The sequence below is a fragment of the Meriones unguiculatus genome, chromosome 6 (genome assembly GCF_030254825.1).
Source record: "Meriones unguiculatus strain TT.TT164.6M chromosome 6, Bangor_MerUng_6.1, whole genome shotgun sequence".
NCBI classification, from domain to species: domain Eukaryota; kingdom Metazoa; phylum Chordata; class Mammalia; order Rodentia; family Muridae; genus Meriones; species Meriones unguiculatus.
The window spans coordinates 11,015,454-11,041,170 of record NC_083354.1 but is presented as its reverse complement, the minus strand read 5'-3'; the positions used below and the strand labels follow the sequence as shown (position 1 = coordinate 11,041,170).

At 46.2% G+C, this 25,717-nt stretch overlaps 1 protein-coding gene and 1 long non-coding RNA gene across 4 annotated transcripts in view; one reads left to right on the top strand and one right to left on the bottom strand.

Annotated features, from left to right (window-relative positions):
* The window catches only part of Elovl5 (ELOVL fatty acid elongase 5), a 66,145-nt gene that overhangs the window by 16,011 nt on the left and 24,417 nt on the right, over positions 1–25,717 (top strand). The window contains exon 1 of one of the 3 annotated variants that reach the window (XM_021643433.2): positions 13,716–13,831. The exons of the other annotated variants lie outside the window; for them this stretch is intronic. Within the exon in view, the coding sequence (XP_021499108.1) occupies positions 13,789–13,831 (43 nt within the window). The 5' untranslated portion in view covers positions 13,716–13,788. Of the gene's footprint in view, positions 1–13,715; positions 13,832–25,717 lie in introns of those variants that run through there. 3 annotated transcript variants of the gene reach the window in all.
* On the bottom strand, positions 13,825–15,928 carry LOC132654589 (uncharacterized). The gene is made up of 4 exons (XR_009592217.1): positions 15,856–15,928; positions 15,521–15,657; positions 15,020–15,163; positions 13,825–13,993 (listed from the first exon to the last, which is right to left on the bottom strand). It is a non-coding gene; the product is annotated as an uncharacterized LOC132654589 (long non-coding RNA).

Below are 25,717 nucleotides of genomic sequence, written 5' to 3'. Positions count from 1 at the left end.
GTCTGAGCATTTTTCTAAGATTTCAGCTGGTTTTGAGCCGTGCAAGATAGCGCAAGACTTGAAGGAGGAGCAGCTCGCTTGAGAGGGCCTGCCGAGTACAGTGGAGGCATGGTGCCAACGTCAGTCAGACAGTGGCTCTGCTAGGGGGAGATGGCCTCAGACCAATCAGTAGAACTTAGGGACTGGGGAGGAATTTAGAAGTGACCTGGCCTGTTCTCCTACCAGCGCTGGAAGCCTAAATGGCTTCCTGGGGTTCGCAGAGAAATTAAAATAGAGCAGTACCACAGACTGTTTCTCAGATCTTTATGTCTGTGTCTGAAGTGCTAATTTGGAAGAACAGGGCACTGTGGACATTAGTGTTTTTATTTTGTTTATTTTTATTCCACGTATATAGAGTGGTCTGCTCATACCTCCACCTCTTCCCAGACCACCCTCACTACATCCCCGAGTCCACTTAGTGCCCACGGTGTGCACAGGTGTGGAAGGCATGCAGTGGAGCACAGGCTCCCCGCCAGGGCCACATCTCTGCAAACCGATTCTGCCTTCCCAGCAGCCATCAACTGAAGTAGCTCTCAGCCCGGGTGGGTCCTCATGGTCTCTCCAACCCCCTCCACACGCACGCACGCACGCACGCACGCATATATACACACATACACATACACACACACACCACTGGAATGCTGACTAGCTTGATTGTGTGCAGGCCAGCCACAGCTGTGTGAGCTCATGACTACAACAGTCTATGTCCAGAAGATACTGTTTTACAGCAGCCCAACCTCCGACTCTTAGAACCTTCCCCTCTGTTTTTTCCGGGATGGACCCTGAGCCTCTGAGGGAGAGGTGATTTAGAAGTCCTGTTTAGGGCCAATCACAACACAGTCACTTACTCTCTGCACTTTGATCTCTGTTATTTAACCTCCATTCATTACAAAAAGAGACTTCTGCAGGGAGGGGTGAGGACTGAGTTAATCATAGTTGGCCAGAAGTTATACCAGCTGCTAGAGTGGGGTCTCAGGCTATTTTGTTTAATTAATTAATTAACTTATTTGTTTATTACATTTTGGGGGGAGGAAGTTTTGTGGCTTGATCTCAGGCTTCACTTCACCCGAGGAACTATTCTCTGGTTGAAACTGGGTCTCTTGTGTAGACCAGGCTGGCCTGGAACTACAACCCTCCTGCCTCAGCCTGGGATTTATAGGAGTGAGCCACTACTTGTAACTTCTGTGGGGGTTGGGAGACGCAGACTCTGTTGCCGTTGTGGAGGGTTAGATGAAGGAGGTGGGTGGCTCTTGATCTGACTCTTCCAAGCTGAGAATAGCTTGGAGAGAAGAGTAGTAAGGGCCTACTGTGTGGAGGGTCTGCTGTGCAGGGCCCTCTGTGTGGCACACCTACTGTGTGCAGACCCTACTGTGTGGGGAGCCTGCTCCGTGGAGAGCCTACTGGGTGCAGGCCCTACTGTGTGCAGGGCCTACTGTGGAGAGCAGCATGTGAGATCATGACCTTAGTTCTGTGGTGTGAGTGAAACTGGGTACCTCCAGCAAGTGTGAGTCGTACTTGGAAACCGTGAAGAGCTGTAAGAGCACCAGCTGTAGAGCAACCTCAGTGTTTTCAGTTGATTGATTTGATTATGTAATCAGCAGGCCTGAGAAGTCTGCTCTGCATAAGTATGTAGTACAAAGAGGCAGAAGTTAATGTAGGACAACTTGGATATTATTGGAAATCTGTCCTCCTCCCAAGCCAAAATTCATTCAGTGATTTTTGTTTGTTTGTTTTTGTGTTAAGGGAATCCAAATCAGTAGCTTCAACAGCAGTTTTTAAAATTGGATACACTAACACCGTAGAATCCAAGGACACGCTGGTTTGGTATTTACATGCTGAGGAATGACAGTAGGAAAATAGTAAACATCTTTGTTTTCCGTAAGTAAAATACGGTTTCTGTAAGAGGAGGAGACTGTGTGTACGGCAAAGATGCAGTCTGTAATGTGCAGTAGTCTGGAGTCTTTGAGTCTGGGCTCTGAGGTGTCTGAGGCAGCACTGGTTGGGATTGTGAGGCGTGATGGTGTGGGCACTGCCGAGGTCACATGTTCAGAACCAAGGCTGCAGTGAAGGGGCGGGGGGCGGGGAGCAGGGGGCGGGGCTCAGGCAGAAGCACCTTGGATTTATTACATTTGATGTGGGATTAAGTCTTGGGGTCACTCTGCCTTCAGAAACGTTTTACAGTTACCAGTTTTTGTTTTTTGTTTTCATGACTTTAGTGTTCAATTATGTGACCTCTAGTTTAAGAAGGTGGGTCATAGAGAACACTTGAATCTGCTTGCTGTGTGTCCGCCACTCTGCATGACTCAAGCCTGAATGCAGGAAAGAGGTGTGTTTAACAGATGTGTGGAGCAGCTGCCATTCAGAGTAAATGTTTTTAGAAATGTTTATAGGAGTGATTGCCTGTTGTGATACCCCCCTTCCGTTTCTTCCTGTGTTTAGCCTAAATTAGTTTTTTTGTAATTTACATTATAGTCTCCCTCTTTTTTTTTTTTTTTTTTTAAATCTTTAAACCAATGTTTTATTGGTTCCCTATTAAAACCAAAGCGCAAAGTTTGGGCCAAACTAAGCTGAAAGTGAGAAAAATATCAAGCTCATTAGACCTCCAAGGTGATTGCTTTCAGACACATTTGAAGAACTTATCAAGCCTCCTGACTCAGCTGGAGTGCTGTCCCTTTTCTGTCTCCTGCCGCAGCTGCAGCCGCTGGCCGCTCTAGGGAGTGGAAGCAGGAGCCTCTGGCTTGAGTTTTTCCGAGTGCGGAGTAGTTTGGCTCGGTCTTGAGACAAAGCTTTGCCCCGTCCGTCAGTCTGTCAGCTTCTCTGTGGCCCATGAATCTCGAGGGCGGAAGCTTGCGAGCACTGAAGGTCCGTGCCCTGGGTGAGCTCCAGTCCTTGTCCGCTTCTGCCATACTGGCCTCTCGCCATTGTCTCGGCCTTGAGCGCAGTTCGTTTTTCTAGGAGAAATGTGTACACTGGCTCACTACCTCAGAGGCCTTGGCTGTCCTGCCCGGGGCGGATATGTGTGAGTCTTAATTCCTCCCTCCTTGTCTCCTTCCCTCTCTCTTCCTACAGAGTCTCACTCTATAGCCCTGCTGGCTTTCTTGGAACTCTAGAAGAGGCTGGCCTTGAACTCACAGAGATCTCCTTGCCTATGCCTCCTAGCTGCTGGGGTTAAAGGTATGTGCAGCCATGCCTGGCCGGAGTCTTCTCTCTCTTTACAGTTGGCTTCTCTTACATTTTGAGTCAGCCTGGACTCTCACTTCCTGGTTTCTCTGTTAGTTATGCCTTTAGCCTGTGCCTGAAACACTCTTCCCCCTTCCTGCCAGCAGTCCAACCTGCCTAAGCTCTCAGTCTGGGATGTCACTTACCCCAGGAAGCCACCTCCAATCTAAGTGTCTATGTGTTGCTATATAGGATACCCACCCTCAGTCCAACACACTGTTAGAATTTTGAGTTAGCTAAACTATGGACATATGGACAGCAGGTCCCACAAGAGCAGAGCCGCGCTACTTCCTCTTCTGACTCATGCATCCTTACGACCATCCAGACCAGCGGCTCTCAACCTTCCTGACGCTGCGACCCTTTAATACAGTTCCTCATGGTGCGCCGACCCCCGACCGTAAGATTGTTTCATTGCTACTTCAGAACTAATTGTACTGCTGTTATGAATTGTAATATAAATATCGGATATACGGGGTATCTGCTATGTGACTCTCACCCCCAGGGGCTGAGAACCAGGTGCTCCCCAACCTCTGATGTGGATCTTGCCCTATTGCACTGCCTCCAGGGGGAAGCTGTCTGTTCCCTTCACAGTGATCAGAAACCACTAGAATAAGAGCACAGCGCAGCATTTGTGATGAACATACTGTCTGTAGACAGACTTTATTACTAACGTTCTAAGCCATGTAGTCAGTGGCTTCGCAGGCTGCGTGGCTTTGTCGGAAGTCTGTGAAATCTGATGCCTACCTTTAAAGGCTGGCCGCACACCCCTGTCAGTGATGGTTCTTGCTCAAACTCGTCCTTGTCAAATGATGTAAGAAAATGTGTCCTTGCCGGCAGAAGGAGCTGACTCTGTTCTGGTTTGGATGCTTCCCCCCACGTGCTAGAAGACCTTGGTCCTGCGGCCCTTCCTTCTGATTTCCACATCTTGAGCCAGCGAATGCAGCTGCTGCGGTGGGTCAGCCAAGGCCACTGGGGGTCAGAGGCAAAAGCCCATATTGCTTAGATACGGGGCCACATCTGCAGCCTCGCTTCTGATGTCGTACCCCTGATTTTTTTTTTTCCTTTTTAATTCGAAAGTAAGTAAATGAAATTTAATTAGTAAGGTTCTAATGGCAAATGGCAGTTCTGTGGCTCTTTGCTGCTTTTGTTCAGTGTGCTGCGAGGTTTTCCCAGCAGCCTCTCTGACTCTGTGCCTCCCCTCTCTGAGCAGCTCAAGGTCACAGGTTCTGCTCTCTGGGTTCGTCATCGTCTAACCTTACCGAGCAAGTGAGGGAGGGAAGAACTCACAGCTTGACGACTTGTGGGGTGGGCGAAGGGAGACGGTGCTGCTTGCTACATTTTTACATCTGTTTTTAAATTCTTGGTTTCTAAATCCTTTTGTTTCTCCATAATTAAATTGATGTAGTGATTAGAACCAGTGATTGGCAAGGAGCGGGAGAGGAAGCTGTTTTAGAGCGACCGTAGTGTTTTTGGCATTAGAACTTATTTTCTCTGGCACCACATGGCCTTTCTATCTGTCTGGAGATGTTATTAATAAAGTAGTTGCATGTGCCACACATGAAAATCACTTTAATTACAATCATCTTTCTTTCCCTTTCATCTCCAGAAAGGGAAATAGGTTTGAAACGAGAGCCAGTTCACTCTTAGGTGATGAGCCAGATTTTCTGTTCTTTCTTTGGCCTTTTGGTTTGTTTAAATAGGATTTCTGTGTTGCAGACAGTGAGCTGTCATTTACAGTGATTAGAACCTCCATGAGCCAGAACCCCCCACAACGTATCCCCTACTTCCCCCAACCCCGGTCATGCTGCAAGCTTAGGCTGAGCACAGCCAGGCTGAGCTAGGACACGGAGAGGGCCTGCTTTTCACTGCCAATATGTCGGCTGTATTGTTCTCTGCGAACAATCAAGATTTCTTCTGTCTTCAAATCATTGTTTTCCCTTAATATGATAATGTACCTGGCTCATAGGCATCACACTAACGTTTTTCCAGACTAAGAAAGCATCTTGTGTTGAGAACCACGCAGCTGTCTTTTCTGTGCCTGTGCCCTGGTGGCAAACATTCCAAGCTCTTGTTCGTAGCAAGGCATGTGCGGTGCCCAGCACAGCAGGGAGTGTGCGTTCGGATGCGCTCATGACGATGCCATCCTGCAAAAGAGTACATATATATGTTTGAATATGAGAATTTTATGTATGCAGTGCTTAGTAATTGAATATATTCTTTTTAAATTGAAAATTTTAATTAAGTTAGCATGCAAAGTAACTAACTTTATTAAAAGTACCTTCTTTTTTTTTTTTTTTTTTTTCTTTTTGGTTTTTCCAGACAGCCCTGTGTAGCCCTAGCTATCCTGGAACTAGCTCTGTAGACCAGCTGGCCTCAAACTCAAGAGATTCTCACCTGCCTCTGAGTGCTGGGATCCTAGGTGTGCAGCGCCATGCCTGACAATATAGCATTTTCTTACATGCATGTCATTACACTGCCTTCTTCCTCCTCCTCCTTTGAATGTACTCTTTTTGCAGTAAGAATGCATTTGCTAATGTGACCCAGCTCAAGGAACTACCCCAGAGTGTCCTAACCCACAAGAGTTAATTGTGCATTTTACTAAAAAGGATTTTCAGGTCTTAGGCCCACGCAGTAATGTGAAGATCAGCCCACTTCAATGTTGAATTTTTCATAATCGTATATATGCAACTTGAGTCAGTAGGGAGCTGGTAAGAGTGTGATTCTCTCACAAGTACCTTTAATTATAACATATTCAAGTTCTATCATTGCTAGCTTTTTTCAAAGTGATTAGTGAATTTAAAGTATTCAAGTGTTCAGTTTTTAAACTGCATTTCCCTCCTCATTTATTTATTTTATTCACTTTTCATCCTTGTAGCCCCTTCCCTCCTCCCCTCCCAGGCACACCCTCTCTTCCCCTCCCCCACCCCCCTTGTCCTTTCAAACCTACCCCAGCTCTTCAAGTTGCATCAGGACTGAATGCATCCTCTTCCCCTGTGGCCTGACAAGACAGTCTCGCCAGGGGAAAGTGATCTAGGCCAGGTATTAAAAATCATTCCTGGGGCTTAAAGGATAGCTGAGCAGTTATGGCCACTTGCTATTGGCGCAGGGGAGTAGAGTTTGGTTTCCAGAACACCCAGCCTCTGTGTCAGGGGATCTCAAACCTTCTGGCCCCTGTAGGCGTGAGCGTGCGCGCGCACACGCACCTCACAAATAATAAAATAAACCTTAAAAGAACCCTCCTTTTTAGGGAGGATGGATATTTAAGTTTAGAAACTAAATTTTCAGTATCATTTGGAAATAAAATTTTGGGGGAAGGAGTCAGCACAGCTCCTAATACAAACAAAAAGATTAATGTCATTGTAGTAGTAATGGTTTTTGTTTTTCAATCTTCATCTCGTTTTAATTTTTTATTTTATTACCTTCCTGTGGGATATCTTTGTTTTATAATCTTTGGACTTTAAAGTTGGCCGAAAATTGCTTAAAAATACATAATCTTATTTCTTATTCAGGCCTGGTGTCTCTTACTGTTGATGTTGGAGAGTGCATTTGGTGTAATATAAAACTGCCGCAGCGTATCCCCTTGATCTTATTTTGTGTAACTGGTTAACTGTTAATTTTCTGTGTTACAGTCTAGTAGTCACCAGCTACACATTGTCACCAAGACTTGGAAAGGGACTAAGGTAACTGAGGAACTGAATGACCTTTTATTTTTAACAATTTTTTTTTTTTTGGTGTGTGTTCATTTTTGAGACAGATCTGTCTGCTTCTTGTGACACAAACTTTTCCTGAGATGTTCTGTTTGTCTGTCTGTCTTCTCTCTCTCTCTCTCTTTCTTGCACGCACGCACATACACACACACACACAGTCTACTCACCCTACTTAGGGAGCCCAGGACAGATCAAAGTACAGTTACCAACAAAGTCCAACTTGGTGAACCGAGTTTTACCGTAATTACTTAGAGGGGCAGAGATGACTCAGAGACAGCTCCATCGCCAAAGTCCATCCCTGGATGGCGGCAGCTCAAAAAGCAAAAACACTGGAAATTCGAAACGCACTGCATACCCTGAGGACAGCTCTCCAGGTTGCGTGGCCTTTCCAGGTGGCTGAGCCAATTCCAACAGCCCTTCCAGGCAGCACTCTTATTCCCACTTCCTCCAAGTGGTTAGGCTTGTCTTAAAGTCTCCTTTGGAGCCTGTCTCCTGGGAACTTGTCTCCTTGGAGACGGAGGGGTCTAGTGAATCCCTGTCATGTTCGGGGACTTCCTGAAGTGGCTTTGAGTTATTTTCTGTCTTAAGCTTTCTTGTAGGAGGGAATGTTTCAGTATCAAGGAAACTGCTGTTTAAGACTTCTCCTCAGGGACCCCCGATACCAGCCAAGTCTGTTTTGTTGTTGTTGTTGTTGTTTTTAAATGAATTTTAGTAGCCGAAGAGTTCCTGGTTATTTTCTGAAGTTTTAATTAATGCCTAATTATTGTATGTATTTAGAAAGAATATTGTATCTATTCTATACATGCATGCAAATAAATATATTATGATCAAATGGTGTTGGAAACCTTCAAATCTATATAATGCACTTTAAAGTGCATATAGATTATTGCAAATGTATAGCCACCCTGAAGCTATTCTCTCCACCTAACTGTACTTTGGTACCTAGTATCCCGTCTGCTTCTGTCGCCTCTGCCACCTGCTGCTACTCAGTTGACCTGATGGGAGCACCAGGGAGTGAAACTAGGGACTCAATAAATGGCAGGCACACACACACACACACACACACACACACACACACACAGAAACTGGGATCAGATAGGACGTGCATGCATTCTATGGAGAACGGCAGCAGTCCCGAAACTTGGCAGGTCTCAACTGGGGAGTAGTCGGCAGGCTGCAGTCATCCCAGAGAAGCAGCTTTGGTGCATGCTTTCTGCACCTTCTGTCAGCAGCCTTACTCTAGGGCCCAGGGAAGGGCTTGCCGTTCCCGGGGGTGTGAGACATTGACCTCTTTGACATAGCGAGCTCATGTCAACAGTGCATCCTTAGGGATCCATCGACTTCCCACCTTCTACCTCTCTGCCTTTCTTTTTCTGTGAGATCAACATTTAAAACCCTGTGAGTGAAAACACCACGTGGCTGTCTTCTTGCTGTGCCTGACTTGTTCAGTTGATTCTCTGCATTAGCTCTTGTGGATTCTGTTCTTGCGAGCATGCATGTGCAGTTATATCTCTTGGGTTTCCGGGTTTCCTGTCTTGTAATCCTGCATGCGTGCATGCCTGTGTCTGAGGATGCAGCCTAGGCCGTCCAACCCATCCTGCATGCAGAGTGTCAGCGCTCCATGACCAGCTCAGTTCTCAGCTCTTTGGCATCATTAACTCATTACCTTTGGAGACACGCCCAGGAGTGGACTTGCCAGCTCATATTGGTAGTGCTGAGTTTGGTCTTTTGAGGAACTTCTTTCTTGCTGTTCTCTATTAGTGATGGTGTTTGCTAGCTTCCTCCCAAGAGTGTTTTTAGTATTCCCTTTTTCCTTACCCACCAGTGTTTGCTTTTATCTTTTTAATCACTGCCATTCTGATTGACGGAAAGTGATTTCTCAGCTCCCTTGGTGTCACCAAGGTTTTATTTGTGTACTTTGCCACTTACTTTTGAGAACTGTCTGGTTGTTTGCCCACCTTTGGAAAAAAGGACTAACATAAATAAGGAATGTTTTACAGATGAGTGTTGGCCTTGCCCAGGGGCCTGGCTGATCTTTGTTTCATTCCAGTTGTAGCGCATGTGCAGAAGTGAGCATTTCGAGCTATTTAAATTGAGAAATCTTGCTCTTGTTGTTGAGGGGTTGAACTCTCTGTACCTGGGACAGTCCCTTGAGAAGTGTTTTCTTCAGTTTGAATGGTTGTCCTTAACAACAGCTCTTGATGACATATCCTAGCCTCGTTACTGACCTCAGTTTCTTGAAGGCTTATCTTGTTCATCTGTCAACATCAGATGTACCGTAGCAGGTATATTTTACTGTCTAGTTTGCTTTATTGATGAGAATGGAACTGGAGAGACAGGAAGTGAAAAGCAAGTCTGACTGTGAACATTGAAAGTGAGCCTTGGTCAACAAGCAGTTTGTGGGGTGATTTTTCAAGGTTGGGTAGGGTTTACACAGCTTTTGGAGAGGCGGTAAAGGTATCGTGGGAAATGGGATATGAATGAGTTCTTGAAAGGAGAGGCATGTAGACAAAAGTAGAGGGATGAAAAAACACTGATAAAACAGGTCAGCAACCTGCTGTTATGCAGAATAAAGAAAATAGTATGTTGAGGAGACCCTGTACTTGGTAGTTTATTCCTGCACTATCCATAAAAGCCAGGAAGTAGAAATACCCAACCTGTCCATCAGCTGAGCCGAATAAAGGGAACAGGATATATTCCCATGACCTAATTCTATTTAGCCTCTTTATAACATGGATTGAACTGTAGAACGTTATGCTCAGAGGAATACGTCACACACAGAAAGACAGTTGCCACATGCCCTCGTGTAGACAAGGAAGCTAAAAAGCAAATCTCATAGGATAAAGTGCTGGTGGGGTTATCAAGGGCTAGGAATGAGGGTGGGAGAGAGACATGGAGAGAATGTTCACAGGTGCGGTTGGGCAGGAGGAATAATGTGTCTTGTTCTGTAGCACAGAATAGCCATGGTTGACAGCGGTGAAGTGTATAAAGTCACAGCCACTAGAGAAGATCTTGATTGTCTTCAGAGTGGTATGTCTGAGGTGATGCAGGTGGTTACCATGACGGTCATCACATGCTGTGTATGCATGCAGAATGCCACACTCTACCTCGTAAGTGTATAGTTATTCTGCCAGTTAAAAAGAAAAAGGTTGTCTTGACGTGGACGCTTTGAGTGGGGGAGAGGGATTTTTTTTCAATGCACGATTTTCTGCTGAAGTTTTCCCAGTATACAGTGAATGGTTTTAGAGTATTAGTACAGTGGGGTTTGATGTGTCCGCAGTGTTCCATAGACCCTACTGTCTTATTGCAAAACATTTCTTCTTCCCAGAGGAGACCCTGTAGCACGGCTCTTGCCCTCTCGGCTCACACCTCACTTGCCCCATTCGTACCTCCACAGACTTGCCCGCTGAGGCTTTCATACAGGGCATGGGCAGTGTTTCTGTGGCTCATCTACTCTGTTGTGCAGAGAGTGATGTTTGAAGACAGACTGCTATTCCTGTGGACACTGAGCTTGGCAGAAGTGTGGTTCTGCTAATTATTTTTGCTGGGAGTAAGCCTCCCGGGGTGTGGCATCAGGAGTATTGCTGGAATGGTTAGCTGGGATCCTGCCCTAGAAAAGCAAAGCTGCAAGGGTGGAACCAAAGGTATGGATCTTTTGGAGACGTTCCTCCAAAGCAGACTGAATCCCTGAAGGGCTCAGGAGGGGAAGGACTGACAGGAACTTATGCTTAAAGAGAGAGAGAGAGAGAGGGGTGTCCAGTTTCAGGATGACTTGTGGGACCCTGGTTTAGAATGCCTGTGGAACCATAAGCCTACCTAAATGAAATCACCCCAGCTGTCCGAAGTGCACAGATGAGAACCCCAAGGTTTAAAGGCAGCAAGGTAAGAGGCTTGGGTGACCTCCTGCTTTGAGGGGTTCAGTTGAAGCAGTGGACAGTAGACCTGAGTTATTTCCTGCCCAATCTGATTAAGGCAAGGGAAACTGAGTCAGCCGTAGCTGCTGGCCCCTTCGGCCAACTGGTCAACCCTGTTGTGTTCCCAGTCTGCGTTTGCCTCCGTGTTCGCTAGTTTGTTTCTGAAGTGTGATTAGATAGTGGGACCTAAGCTAGGTTGGGACTTTCCAGAGGAGTCCCCAGTCCCCGTCTTAGCACTTGGGAGGTAAAGGCTAGCCTGTTGTACAGCGAAGGGGAGTATAGTAAAGTCTTGTCTCGCTCAAAAAAAGGAAAGAATGAAAGTGGCCTCCCTGTGTGATACTACAGGTGGGAATACTTGGGTTTTACAAAGTTCTTGGGAGACAGTATCACCAGGCCCACGGAATTAGGACTGGTTGTTACAGCCTTCACACTACCCTGTATTTATTTTGTGTGAAAGGGCGTTTAGTCTCCATGTATATTTGTGCACCATGCGTACACAGTGCGCACAGAAGCTAGAAGAGGGTGTTGATTCCCCTGGACTGGAGTTATGGACAGTTGTGGGTGCTGGGAATGGGACCCAGGTCCACTCCAAGAGTGGTCCGTTCTCTCAGCAGCTAGGGTTGGATCTGTTTTCCACCCAGGACAGGCTCTGCAGTTTCTAACGTGTGAGCCTCCACTTCTGTAAATAAGAAAAAAAAATCATAGGATTATTGAGAGCAGTTCATGCGGCATCGTGCTTGGTCCTAAGTGCTCAGTGGTAGCTACTGCTGGGATAGTGACTGGTGTGTTTCTGTTACGGATAGTTCCGTCCTGAAGCCGGAGCTACCAAAGGAAGAGCATCAGGCTTCATAATGAAACCATCTTGACCCGTTAGCAAAGCACTACAGCCCACAAGGTTGCAGGCTGTGCTTGATGTGTCTCTCTACCTGCTAGACAGTTTCCTATGGTGAGATCATTCTCAGACAGAGGACCAGTTGTCCCTGTGAGGCCATTTTGACCTGGGTAGAAGTTACTTGGTTATAAATTAAAGCTCTGTGTCCCAAGCCCCTTCGTTATTCTATGTGTAGCAGGTAGAGGATGCTTCAGGGTGTATCTTCTGACATGAGTTATACAGTTCCTCTGTGATCAAGTCAAAATGTTTTCCTGTTTGTCAGCACCTGCCCAAGGATTGGAAAAATCAAGCTGTTTTATGCTGCCTCAATTCCTGTGAGAAAGAACGACATAAACGGAATTTGGCTGACTCAGCTGTTGGTCACTCCAAGGCCCCGCACCTGCAGGAACCTGCGTACACAGTTAGGAAACCAACCAGGAGAGTGGTGTCCTCTTAAAACATTTGGCTTAAAAATGGACCTCTGACCCTCTCTCACAGACCAAATTTACTGTTGTTTCAGAGGACTCCTCTCTCTCTGAAGATTTTCTTAAAAAACAATAGTCCACATTTCCAAAAGCAAGCTGACAAACGAGTATCTGTAACACGCCTTTACAAAAAGAGGAGATTGTGTGTATCTTAAAATAAATAAATAAATATATATATATATATATATATATATATGTATATATATATATATATATATCATTGGGGGTTTAGCTATGGCTCAGTTGTGAAGAGCCCATGTTGCTCTTCTGGAGGACCCAGATTCAGTTCCCATCACCCATTCTGGGTGCTTCACAATCTCTGTGATTCTAGCTCCAGTCTCGTGCCTCTGGTTTTAGTGGGCACCTGCACGCATGTGGTGTTTACCCACACACAAGCACACACACATACACATAACTAAAAATAAGTGCTGGAAAAAAAAAGGAACTGGCTTTGATGGAGCACAGTTTTAATCCCGGCATTCCAGAGGCTAGAGGCGCACAGACCTCTCAGTTCAAGGCCAGCTCAGAGTGAGTTCCAGGCCAGGCAGAGTTATGTAGCAAGATGCATTCTCAACAAAATAACAACAAAAAAGAAATACATAAGGGTCTGGACATTGCAGCCTCCAGAAGTACGAGAAAGAAATGGTTTAACAAGGCATCTAGTCTAGTCTTCAGTGTCTGTTACAGCAGCCCAAGCTGGCTATTTCCAGGTGGTGGAATCTATTATTGCATTGTTTGTGTGTGTGACAGGAATCACTGGAGGAAATGACAGGCTATTTTAGACATGCTGCTGTTTTAACAGTCTCAGCTCTCTTCAGCTTTATGCACACAAGGAAATGTGGGATAGCTTTCCCAAATTCAGTAGGATATTATGTACCATTTTATTTCTGTCACCTGCCAGGTAGTCAGGCTTGTCTGTGTCTGACTGTCTGTCTGTCTCTGCCTCTCTCTCTCTCTCTGTGTATATATTGTGTTGGGTTTTATGAGTATGGATGTTTTTAATAAAGATAAGGAGTCCCATTTGGTCTTTGAGCTTCAGGGACAGAAACTCACTTTTGATCAGCGTCTGGTTGCTGTATTCCCTAAAATAATCTGTTGCTCAGGAAAGGCGTCTTTTGAGACCATTTCACAGTTTCTTTTATTAAAATTTTCCCAATTTACTTCTCTGGGAAAGGCAACTTCTGATAAGGTTCCCTCCCATTGAATCTCCTTAATTTTCCTGTGCAGACCTGTGGGTTAAGGCTTAACGGACTTTGTGTTGACGTCGCCGCTGGCTCTCGTTTGCTTCGTTACAGTTAAGTGGTTTTTCTGATAACTCAGAACCGAAGGTTGCCTCTTGGGAGAGCTGGTGCGAAGGGACTTATGAGAACACTGGCCCGCGTTGCTGTGGCCTGGCAAAACCTCAGCAGGTCCATGCAGCCTGATGTCAGCATTCCCCTTTAACACTCGTCAGGACTTAAGCAGCATGCACGCCAGGCGCAGAGGAAGAGGCTGGAGTTTCCAGAGGCAGCTCAGGAAGCCTTCTCAGTCTGCTGTGGAGGCTGCGCCGATGGATGGACTGGCTTCTTCATTACAGAAAGCCCTGTGCAGCGCCAGGTAGCATCAGGATGGTGGGTCACATCGTGACAGGAATCCCGCCACATGTAAAATTGCTTTTCTTTTTCTTTTGAGACAGGGTCTCTATGTAGCCTGTGGCTGGCCGGGAACTCACTATGTAGATCAGGCTTGCCTGGAATTTATCACCTGCCTCCACTTCCCCTGAGTGTTGGGATAAAGGACATATGGTACCATGCATCATATAAGAAATACTTCTTAATCCTTGTCATTTTAACCAGACAGTAGAAAATTTTTATTTTTTATAATGCAACAAGTTTTCCTATTTTATTATCAGAAACACCTAGATGTTGCTATGTAAAGCTCCTGAGGATTTTTGTTAGAGGGGCCCGAGCCATAACTTGGGAGTAGAGCCCTTTATTGCTGTGTGAGACTCCAGAGTCAATAGCAGTAGAGGGAGAGGCTGAGGTGAGGGAAGGGTGTCCCAGTTTACCAGGGTCGAGGACACTCCCAGCTCGCACTCACTGTTAGCCAAAGCCCTGGGGCTGTTACAGATTAATGCCAGGGCAAAAGTTTGCCCACTCCCACGACCCTGAGATTCTGCACTTGTCATTATGACTGAGGTAGTTCAGACCAGTATGTCTCCGAATCTCAAAGATGGCATTTAGGAGGGGCTTGACTTGTTCCATGAGTGTCTCACTCTTTGAAAAGTAGCCTGCGTGCAGTGCGGGCCTCCCTCAAGTAAAGGGAAGCAGAGGCCGATGGAAACGAGCTCCCCACGCCACAGGGTTAAATGAAGTTATGTCACAGGGCATGGAGCTGAGAACAGTGGAGACACCAGCATGTAGGTGATGGTGTAAGCCCTGGACAAAGTTCAGAGGACACCCCCCCCCCCTGTTTTTAACACCCCCTTGTTTATTTTTAGTTGCACCCTCACAGTTAACACGATGTAGATTAGAGTATGTGGCTGTGTGTTTGTTCTTAATAAATGCTTAGCCTTGCTTGTTGGTTAGTTTTTCTTCTAACAGTTACAGAGTTTAAAAAATTGAGCCTTTTGAAAGAGTTGTAAATTCATATGTGTGCGAATACACACACACAGAGAGAGAGAGAGAGAGAGAGAGAGCGCCTCAGGTAGGGGCACATGGGGGAGTGTGAAGGGAAGAGGGAAAATGATATAATTATATTTTAATGCATGATAAGTAGATAGCACACATCCTAAAGACCCTTTACCTGCTTTCCCGGGGGAAAAGCCATGCAGACAGTGACTTGGTACAGTCTGGCGTGGGACGGTGCCGTCAGAGCAGGTTTGCTCTCATTACCACATCTTTCCCCTTCACCTCCAGCCCTTGGCAGCCACTAGGCTCTTCTCCATCTCTGTAATTTGTTCATAACAGAAATGTTGTGGAAGTGGATTGACTTCTTTGGCTCCATTTAAGTCTCTTGAGATTCAGGTAGGTTGTTGGTATATCAAATTTTTTTTAAATATATTTTATCCTTTGACAGTTTCAAGCATGAATACAGTATATCTTGATGCTTTCCACTCCCAACTCTCCTTTCCCACTACCCCTGGATGTCCCTCAACCTGTCCTCTTCCCACCTTCATGTCCTCTCCCACATTCTTTTCTTCCCTCCTCCCTCCCTCTTGCCCCTCCTTCTCTCTCTTTTCCTTTCCTCTGTAAGCCAGCAAGTCTAGTTAATACTTCCCACTGGAGTGTTGACTAGAGTGTTGACCTGATCCTGTGCAGGTCTTGAGCAGGTCACCACGGCGACAGTGAGTTTGTTGTGTCCAGAAGATCGTTTCACAGTACCCTCCCTCCTCAGCACTCACAGTCACTTATTCTCAGCACCGTAACCAGTTGCTGCCTTAACTGCAGAAAGAAATTTCCCTGATCATGGTTGAAAGCGGCACTTATCAAGATGGATATAAACATAATTAATTTCCCCCCACCCTCCGCCCAGATCTATGGGCTTTTGACCGGATTTTCCTTTCATGGAGCAGGCCTCAAATTCATTTAGAAAGTGGTTGGTTGCCTCCGTAACCTTCACGAGCTACTGTTCCAACATACCTTGTCAAGCTGGTTGGTGTTCTCAATTCAAGGTTCACTGCCGGATAAAACCATTGATAATGTTTCCTCTCCAGTGGACCAAAGCACTCTGGTATTACGAAAGCCGGTCAGTAGGGGTGAAATTTTTGGATCAGTTCCACCTTGACTTCTCTAATGTCCAACCAAAGTGTGCTGTGTCTACAGCAATAGTCTTACAGCCTAGGTCTTGGGCAACCAAGAGCAGTACTAACAGCTTGCTTCCATTGTTTGTAGGCCTATCTGATTGACAACTCATGGGAAGTATCCCATACCTTTTGTGTGTGTGTGTTTTAGTTTGTTTTTAATAATTGCTGAGCAGTGTTCCATATAATGGCCATATCACTGTTTAACTGTCCACCCATTATTGAACACCACAATAATTTGAGTTGAAGGCGTACTGTGATAAAAGCTCTAAGTACATATTTGTGTGATCATATGTTTTCATTTTTCCAAATATTTTGTTGATACAGTAGTAGTATGTAAATTGTAGGCCTCTGTGTTAGTTTCTATAGCTCAGAATTTCCAGATAGACTTTAGGTCAGCTCTTCTCAATATTTCTGCAGTTCTAAATATCACCTAAAGGATGGTCTTTAGAGAAATTATAAGACACGCCTGCTTTTATTTCTTTACTATTAATTTCTAGACATTTACGTAAATACCAAAAAAGTTAAAGCACTTAAGTATTTCCTTTAAAGTTTTCTTTTTAAATTATTTCAAGTGTATCTAATTTTTGAGCATTTAACATCCTGAAGAAGAAACTCCGCACACACAGTAGGCACTTTCTATCCCCCCTCCTCTCCTGCCACTAGCAGCTATGTTTGCACTTTGTGTCTCTCTGGTCATTTGACTGTTCTGGACATTGGATGTAATGGAACCAAGTGGTAGGTAGCTTTTTGTGTGTTGTGCTAAGTAACGTATATCATGCCTTTCTCTTCCATCTTGTCATATCACATTTTGTTGACTTGTTGATTGGGTTGGTGGAGCTCTTGAGCTCCTTTGTCTTTGGGCTCATAGAAGTGGTGTATCTCATAGATTTTCGTCCCCCCGGGTGAGTATCTAGAATTGCTGGGCAACATGAAATCCTTTCTTGTTCTGACAACCTGCTGAACTGTTTTCCGTGACACACAAACCATTATGCAGAAGCACTGGCAGTGAGCTTGAGTGTCTGAGCCCTCCATCAGCAGGTGGATCCCTAGAAGTTTGAGCCAGCCTCATCCATGCAGTGAGCTCCAGGCCAGCAAGTGCTGCACAGTGAGATGCTGTCTCAAACAACAAACTGAACAACAGCAACTCCCCACAACCTCCCCCAGTTTCCCGTATCTCTGCCGACACCTGTTAGGATCTGCCTTTAGTGCAGCTTATCATAGTGGCTGTTGCATGGGTCTTTTTAAAGAGAGAGAGCCGGGACTGTTACAGCAGCCAGGCTCTGCGGGCCCCCTTGGCATGACAACCACCACAGCGACTCCACTGATGCCGAAAGTTCCCTGTGACCCCAGTTGACTGCCTCTGGGCTTCTGTGAAAGAAGTGGGGAACAGCTTGTGGGGTTTTTTTTCCTGTTAAAAATTACAGAATTGGTATTATGATCCATAATAGTGTCAAAAGCTTTTGAATTTAAGATGGAAAGTTATCTGTTTTCAGAATAGTTCAGACCCTCCTGTGTGGTTTAAAAAGCTAACAGCCAGAAGCTTCTCACGGACCTTCACATCAGTTTGGGGACTGTGCAGGCGATAGCTGGGCAGTATAATGAATGCTGGTTTATATCATGTGTAAGGCGCAGCATTATTATCACACATGAGAAATAATTTCTATAGTGGTAGAGTTTGGTCTCGTTTGGAGAGCTGGCTTGAATAGAAGTGGTCCTCCTTCCTCTTAGCTGGTAACATTACAGGGCCAGAATCTGTTGGGATAAGAAAAAAAAACAAAACAAAACAGTTTGTCCTTGAGCGTACTGCTAGGTTTTGTCAGTGTAATACAAGATATGGATGCGGTGTGGGTGACTAAGCATAAACAGCTGTAACTGTCAGGGATAAACCAGGTTCATTTGTGCACGATTCCAGCTAGGTGTAGGCTCTTCAAGAGTGAAGTTCTCTGGAGTTCACATCTGTGTCTTTTATAGAGAACCTGAGTGTGCATGTGACCTGGACATTTGTTCCAGTTCAGAAGTGCATTCGCTCATGAGCCAGTTACCCGAGGCAGGAACACCACTCCTCAGAATCGCCTGTGGAGCTGGTCAGAGCTTTCTTAGCCTCCAGAAGAGCAAGCCTGAACTTCTAGGGATGGATGCTAGGCATCCGTGCTTTAAAGCTTCTGGGTGAGTGTGCGGTGCAGCCAGCTTTGAAAAGCTATTGCTAGGAAACTGTACGTGTGTATGTACTCAGTTGTCTAGGCTTACACGGGCAGTCACGTGCACGCGCAGATACAGATGTGACTGCCAGAGGTTTCACTCGTGAAGAGCTTAGACCTAGTTGGAATTGTGGACACATGGAAAGATAGTTTTATTTTAAGTAATAGTCACATTTTACAAATAAAACCACCACTTTCTCACTGAAATACAGTGGAAATGGCCACGTGGTGGTGGTACATGACTTTAATTCCAGCACTCAAGAGGCAGAGTCAGGCACATCTCTGAGTTCAAGGCCAGCCTGGTCTACAAAGCAAGTTCTGGGACTGCCAGGGCTACACAAAGAAATCCTGTCTCCCAAAAAACGAAACAAAACAAAACAAAACAAAGAAAAATGTGGAAATGATTTTGGAGTTTGTGAGACCGAGGGAGGATCATGGCCTCTTTCCTCTATCTTGTCCTGCATTGCAGAGCTTTCTGAGGCCTCTATCACCACCCATCTTAAGAGAACACAACTGTTTTGGGAACAGTGTTCGTATGGAGTGTATTATAACGTGATAATTGAAATTACATTAATCATGCATATTCTCAGAAGGATGTGTATTCAAGCAATACTGGCACCTGTTGTCTTCATCCTCTTAGTACATTTAAGAAGGCGCTCCCTTGGAGCCCTGTCTGAAGTACTGCAAGAGCAGTAGGCTGTAGAGCAGACATGACCATTGGCAGCTCAGCTCCTCTCTAGGTAAAGCGTGTCTTGATTTGGGCCAGTGATGTCCAGAAGAATCCACTGCAGCTTAGCAACCGAGTCCGCCAGCATTTTCCCATATCACTGCATGGCTGACTGGGGTAGCTGGGGCTCACTGCTGATGCCCAGCCTCAAAGGGAGAGACTGGTCACCAGGCCAGGAAAAGATCAAAATTGACAACATAAATTCTCCTGAGGATCATTTTTTTTTTTTTTTTCAAGCCACCACAGTGTCAAAGAACTTGAATCCTCTTGGCCAGAGAGGTGGGTCTGGTTAAAAGCTTACGGTTTTATGGAGGGACACGGTTCACACATGGCTCAGCACCCACATGGGGGCTTACAGCTGCCTGTAACTAGTTCTCACACCTTCTGGTGTGAGAGGCCATCTCTGTGAATGTGCACACAAACTCAGACCAGATACACAATCATACAAAAGCAGAACCAGCTGGAATTTATTTAATCTATTATTATTAAAATAATTTCATTAATACAGTAAATTAGGGACCATCTGTATAGAAAGTTAAGAAATCCATTGTGCATTTACTGTTTGCTGATTGGGAGGAATAAGAGGCGGGTCACACACGGGTTTATATCTGCTCTTTAGCAAGGATGAGATGGACCCTGATCTGCATTCTTCACAGGAAAATTCATGACCAGCATCCATCCTCCCCCCCCCCCAACATTCCAGAGAAATTTGCCCAGAGTTTTCTTGCCGGTCACATGATTTAAGTATCATTTTTGCCCGTGATTCCATCTACAGTAGAGAATAACAGAGCCCCAAGGTGAAGCAAGTTTCGCTGCCCCTGACCTCGTAGAGAATTCTGGTTTTTGGTCTAGTCAAGTTTATAAACATCAAGTGTACAGTTGATCAGTGTCGAGGCTTTGTAACAGTGGTCGTGATATATATTATATTATATACACACACATATATATACATTTTTGCAGCACAGTGTGACATACACTATTTTAAGCATTTTACCGGTGTTGACTCGCTGGATCATGTGAACATGTAATGTCCTCATTTCACAGACTGCAGATCTAAGACTAAAGGATTAAGGTCACCCTGTTGGCAGGGCGGACCCTTGAACCCTGGCTGGCTTGCTTCGGAGTATGTGTGCCTCACCTCAGCTTTTCAGTCCTGATTGCCAGCAGGTGTCCTTGCCTGTGGCCTATTGCTCCGTGTGGCAAGAAGGGTGGAACTCTGCCTGCCTCTGTCCTTCTGCTAATAAAGTATAATAAAGCAGTGTACTGCTTTACACACAGCAACTCGAGAAACATGTTCGCTTGAGTCGGCCACATTTCAAAAGCCTGGTAGCAAGAAAGGCAGCCACGAAGTCCAGAAGCACAGCCAGCAGCAGCATGGCCGGCCTCCCACCCTACTGCAAGGTTTACATTGCTGCACTGTGGCTTTGCGGGCGGTCGTTGGCTGTCATGAGGGTGAGTCCTCAGTCCTGCAGCAGTCTGATGCTCACCCACCAGCAGGGAGGATCCTGTGCGTCAGATACTGTCTTAGTCCAAGCAGAGCGGGTTTTGGCGAAACCAAAAGTCATCACCAGTTCTTGGGTTTAAAGTGGAAATGAAGTTGGTACCGTTCAGGGTAAATTTCTATAGCCACGAACCCATCTCTGTTAGGAAAGCTGCTCTGTGGAGTCCATGCGACAGGACGTGAAAGCTAAAATCCCTGTTCAGAATTCCCCTCAAGGGGCCGGAGAGCTGGCTCAGTGGTTAAGAGCACTGTCTGCTCTTCCAGAGGTCCTGAGTTCAGTTCCCAGCAAGCACGTGGTGGCTCACGGCCATCTACCCTGGGATCTGATGCCCTCTTGTGTGCAAGTGCGCACCTGCACGTAGAACACTCACATACATAAACAGATAAAATCTTTTTAAAAAATCATTTCCCTGGAATTGGATTTAACTTTCCCTTTCAGACTGCTGTGTTTCTTAGATTATATGTGTGTGTATATATATATATATATATGGACCAGAAAAGCATCTTGTCCTTAAACATCTCTTTGTCCTGAGTGGAAAAGAAGTTTCCATGTTGGAAAGGATGTGCATGCGTGTGTGCCCGTGTGTGTGCATGCGTGCGTTGTGTGTTTGTCTTTTTAAAGTTATTCATACCTTACCGAATGCTTCTGCTGAGCATGTTGCCAAGAGGAGAGCAGAGCACTGAGGAGGGGCTCCCTGAGAGATGTCTGTAACTAGGATTTATGATGCTGCCGCTGTGGGTCCTCCTCCCTCCTCGTGTTGTAATAACCACGTGTGTCTTACTTTCCGTAGCTGTGGAACTCTCTTGCTCAGAACAAGTTGGGAGAATTAACACTCCGCTACGTTTCATGATGCCTAACTTGAAATAAGCAGGTCCTGTCAACGTAGAGGCTGCTGTGGGCCGAGTGAATGGTCCAGATAGCAGAGCTACAAGAAGCTATGGGGAGGGCCCAGGATGTGGGCCTGGGAGGAAGGAGGAAGGAGGAAGGGTTGTAAGTGAAAAGAGCAGAGTAGGGAGGAGGATTGCTGATGATTCCTTTAAGAGTAGTTTGGCTGGGAACTCACAGGAGCACCAGCAGGCCACGAGGCTGTGTTTACATTTTTGAAAGGAATTGCTGCTCGTTCTCTCTCTTTGGGAGCTAATGTTCTCAGTGTAGAATACCTCTAAAATTTAGGGGGAAATATGGGCTATGGCTATGGCTTTGTGTGCGTGAGAGAGAGAGAGAGAGAGAGAGTGAGTGTGTGTGTGAGTGTGTGTGTGTGGCAGTGGTGTTGACGGCCAACAGAAAGCGTGTCCCGTGCCTGCTCTTCCCATGAAAAGGGATGGATGAGCCCGAGTGCAGGTCGTTCAGTGCCAGCCTGGCACCTCGAAGGTCATAGGTTTGTTAGCCCAAGCTCTAGTTGGCTGTTTTTAGGTGAACTTTGGCAGTTCAATAAGTAAATAATAAAACGCGATGTGATGGGGTGACATGGTGGACAGTTAACCTTCCATGGTTTAGTTTTCAAGCCGAAAGGAATTTGAGTGGACTGGTTCCACAGACAAGGAGACTGCCACCTGCCCGTGTGATCTTTGCACCCAGAAACCCAGGATTCCCAGGATGTCCCTGGCATGGATGGGTCGGCATGCATCCCAGTTGTAGGTTCAGGGCATCCGCTGTGGCCTGTATTCCAACTCTTTGATGTCGTTTTAAAGTCTTGCCTGTCTGGACTGACTGCCCTGCGTACGGCCCGGCCCCTTTTCTTGCATGGCAGCTTTCTTCCTTCCTCCAGCAGGTAGGCTCTGCCCAGAACATCACAGACACACACTTCAAATTTGCCTTCACCCTCTTATTAACCTCAACAGTCCTTGCCGCCGTTACCGCCACCCCAACCCCATTGCCACACTTTCTTGGCAGCCCGGTGGGAAGCAGGCAGAGGGGGCTGGTTTGCCCTGAGACCTGTTGTAGTGTCCTTCTTCATTTTCAAACATGGTTCTAGTAACTCTGCTATACAGTCCACCTGGGCTTACACCGCATTTGAAGGGAGCTGCTGACATAGATTGGGGGTGGCTTTTCCACACGAGCAGAGCTTCGACTCTCTTTGGGGATGTGGTTTGCCCCTTTGGGTTCAGAGTTTACAGTATCTCATGCTGTGGTGGTTCTGATCTTCTTTTGAATTCAGGCATAAGGATTTTAAATTCTAAGCACTTGCAAGTGATTTAGGTGGTATACCGAACTCTTTCCTTTCCTTTCCTTTTTCCTTTTCCCTTTCCTTTCCTTTCCCTTTCCTTCCTTTTTCCTTTCCTTCCCTTCCCTTCCCTTCCCTTTCCTCTTTCCTTTCCCCTTCCCCTTCCCTTTCCCTCCCCTTCCCTTTCCTCTTTCCTTTCCGTTTTGCCTGCACATATGTCTCTGTGGGGCTGGGGGATCCCCTGTGAGCTGACATGTGGGGGCTGGGAACTGAACTCAAGTAAATAGAGGGGGTTTATAAAGGGAAAGCCAGGATCAGTCAATTTCCCATAGTGTGATTTTTAAAACATGAAACAGTAGTGCCGTTGCATGATTACCAAAAGCGGTCTAGAATTTTACAGTGGAAAATGATTCAACTGAGACTGTCTCCTGGGAAATGTTACGTATAAAAAGAAAGTTCTTAGTGCCGCCTGGTGGCACTCACCTGTTATCCTAGCATTTAGGAGGCTGAGTCAGGAAGCTCTCTAGTTGGACGCCTGTTTTTTTTTTGTCTGTTACAGACAGAAAAGGAGATGTTCTAAGATCTGTTCTAACTTACTAACCCTCGCTTACTTTTCCCTGCTTTGTCCGTGTGTTTTATGTATGCCCTCAAACTCCTGAATTGCTTTGGGGTACTGTTATGGTTAGAATTTCAGAAAGTGGATTCTGATACGCCTAGCTGTGGCCTGCAGTTTCCTTGAGGCTGGCCGGGTTGAATGGAAGTCAGAACTTGCTTGAAGAGGCTGTCGCTTTGGTTTGCTGTCAGCAGGGTCTGGTTTCTGGGGATAGTAAGCCATTCTTGTCATGTTCCTTTTGTCAGCTTGTGGGGAGCCAGGCAGATGAAAGAAAGGCCTGTTGTTTGATACACAAAGGATCAAAGCCCCTCCTCTAGAGGGTCCCAGGGCCTGGGTTGGTCCCTACTAGCACCATGGTACAGAGCGGCTATGTTCCCACTTGGCCCAGCATACTTGAGAAGTCTCTGGGCTTCACAGCAGAAACTCTAGCAGGCAGGCAGGGCTGCAGACCTGATAGGGGAATTGGACATCATTACAAACTGGGTCATGGAATTCCCATAATTCCAGATGACTAAGCGAGGTGTCAAGGGTCCTTCAGGGTCTGGTGCCTTCGTATGTGTCAAAGGCCGCTCATCAGTGGGCCGGTCCAGCCTGGCAGTGAAGCCTTTTTGTACAGTTCATGTGACACACAGATGAGGCTCAGTGAGAGAGGTGAGAATGGAAAGGGCATGGTGCTGGCAGGCCGTCCACAGCCAGGAGCGTGGAGGATGGAGGCAGTGTGAGCAGCTAAGGATTGGCACCCCAGGCAGGGCCCCCGAGCCTCGGAGCCACTGTGCTCCTCTGGAGAGAACGCAGCGTCCCTTCTCCTGGTGGACACAGGGCTGGCTCTCACATTAAGACCCCCTGTTGCACCCTGAGCGGTGCTATGTACTGTCTCCTAGTGTTCCCAGCGGGGCTGATCCTTGGAGGGCCACAGCGGTTAGCACAGCTCATCCCGAGTCTCTCACTCGCTGACTTCCCTCACTTCCACTTCAGCACTGCTCTGGGGGGTGGGGGGGGTCGCTTGTTAAATAAAACTTCATATTTACAGAAAGAAAAACATGCTGACAGCTTCACAGGGAAGCCCTCTCTAACTCAGGTTTTGAAAATAACTCTTCCTTGGAGGCTCATTCCATTCCTTTTACCACCCTGCTTTTTTCTTCTTGTGAAGTTATATCAGGTTTCATCTGTCATTAATACAGTTGTTCCCATTATCCACTTTGATATACTTCAAGACCCCTACTGAATGCCTACAGTCAGACTATATGAAACTCTAGACATACCGTCTCTCTCTCTCTCTCTCTCTCTCTCTCTCTCTCGCACACATACACATTATGACAAACTTTGACCTTTTCACATAAAAACACACTTTAAAGGGCTTATATTTGACATCTCCAAATTGCCAGCATCGGTATTCTTTAGGGTCATAAATAAGTAAGGGCTGTGTGAGCAGCCGGTCTGATAGGTGAATGTCACTAAGTGTTTGTCCCAGTGGTAGCATGTGGTTGGTGGGGACACCTTGGACAAGGCAGTTTGTGCTCCAGGCAGGATACTTTGAATGGTGCCCCTCTCCTCAGAGTGTCGTATGGTCTAAAACCAGGAATTGTTCTTGCTCTTTTCAGTTCATCCATTAAGATTAGGTTTTGTTCATAGTCTCTCTCTCTCTCTCTCTCTCTCTCTCTCTCTCTCTCTCTCTCTCCTGGACTTGAGTTCTGTTTTCTAAACTACTATATCTCCTAGTGTTTTATGGTCTCAGGGCCCAGCACCTGGTGTAGACAGTAAGCTTAGGTATAAATGAAAAAAATGAATGGTATGGATTGGTTAGTGGTGGACAGAAGCATGGCATTGTGGGTGCAAATGATGGGAGGAAATCTTTGGTGACAGTCTGCCTTTGAACCTTATAAAAACAAACTGCATCAGCCGGGAAGAGCAGCTTGTGGCTGTGTTGGGGGAGATACCTGACATGTCAGAATAGGCTCATGAGTCATGGGTCATCCTCTGCCGTGGGGGCCTCCCCGTCAAAGGAACATCTTTTTCCACTTCCCTTTCATCACACGAGCAGCAAGTTGCTCTGTGAAGTATGTCTCCTTGACCGTTTCCCATGTCTGTTCTTTCAAAGACTATCTGTCTGCTTTTCACTGTCTGCCTAAGTTTGGGGAAAGTTCTGCAAACCCAGGAGAAGAGTTGAGAAGAAAGGAGTCCTCAGCGCAAGTGTGGCTCTCTGGCAAAGTCTCCTCCTGGGTGTCCTTTAGAAGAGAAACCCGGAGTGCGCCAGTTCCTGCAGGCCTCCATGGCAGAGCAGTTTAGACATTATCCAGGACAGACGCTGTCTTTCATGTCTGCAAATACTAAGGCCACAAGTGCTGCTGGATTCAGCACTCTCAGACTAAAATTTGACCTTGCGTTCAGTGGAGCTGTCTTTCTCTGGCCATGCGCTTAGCCTAGATTCTCAAACTCGACCCAGTCCTAAGCTGTTGTCCTTGGTATAATGGGCCATTCAGAGCAGTTCCCGGAA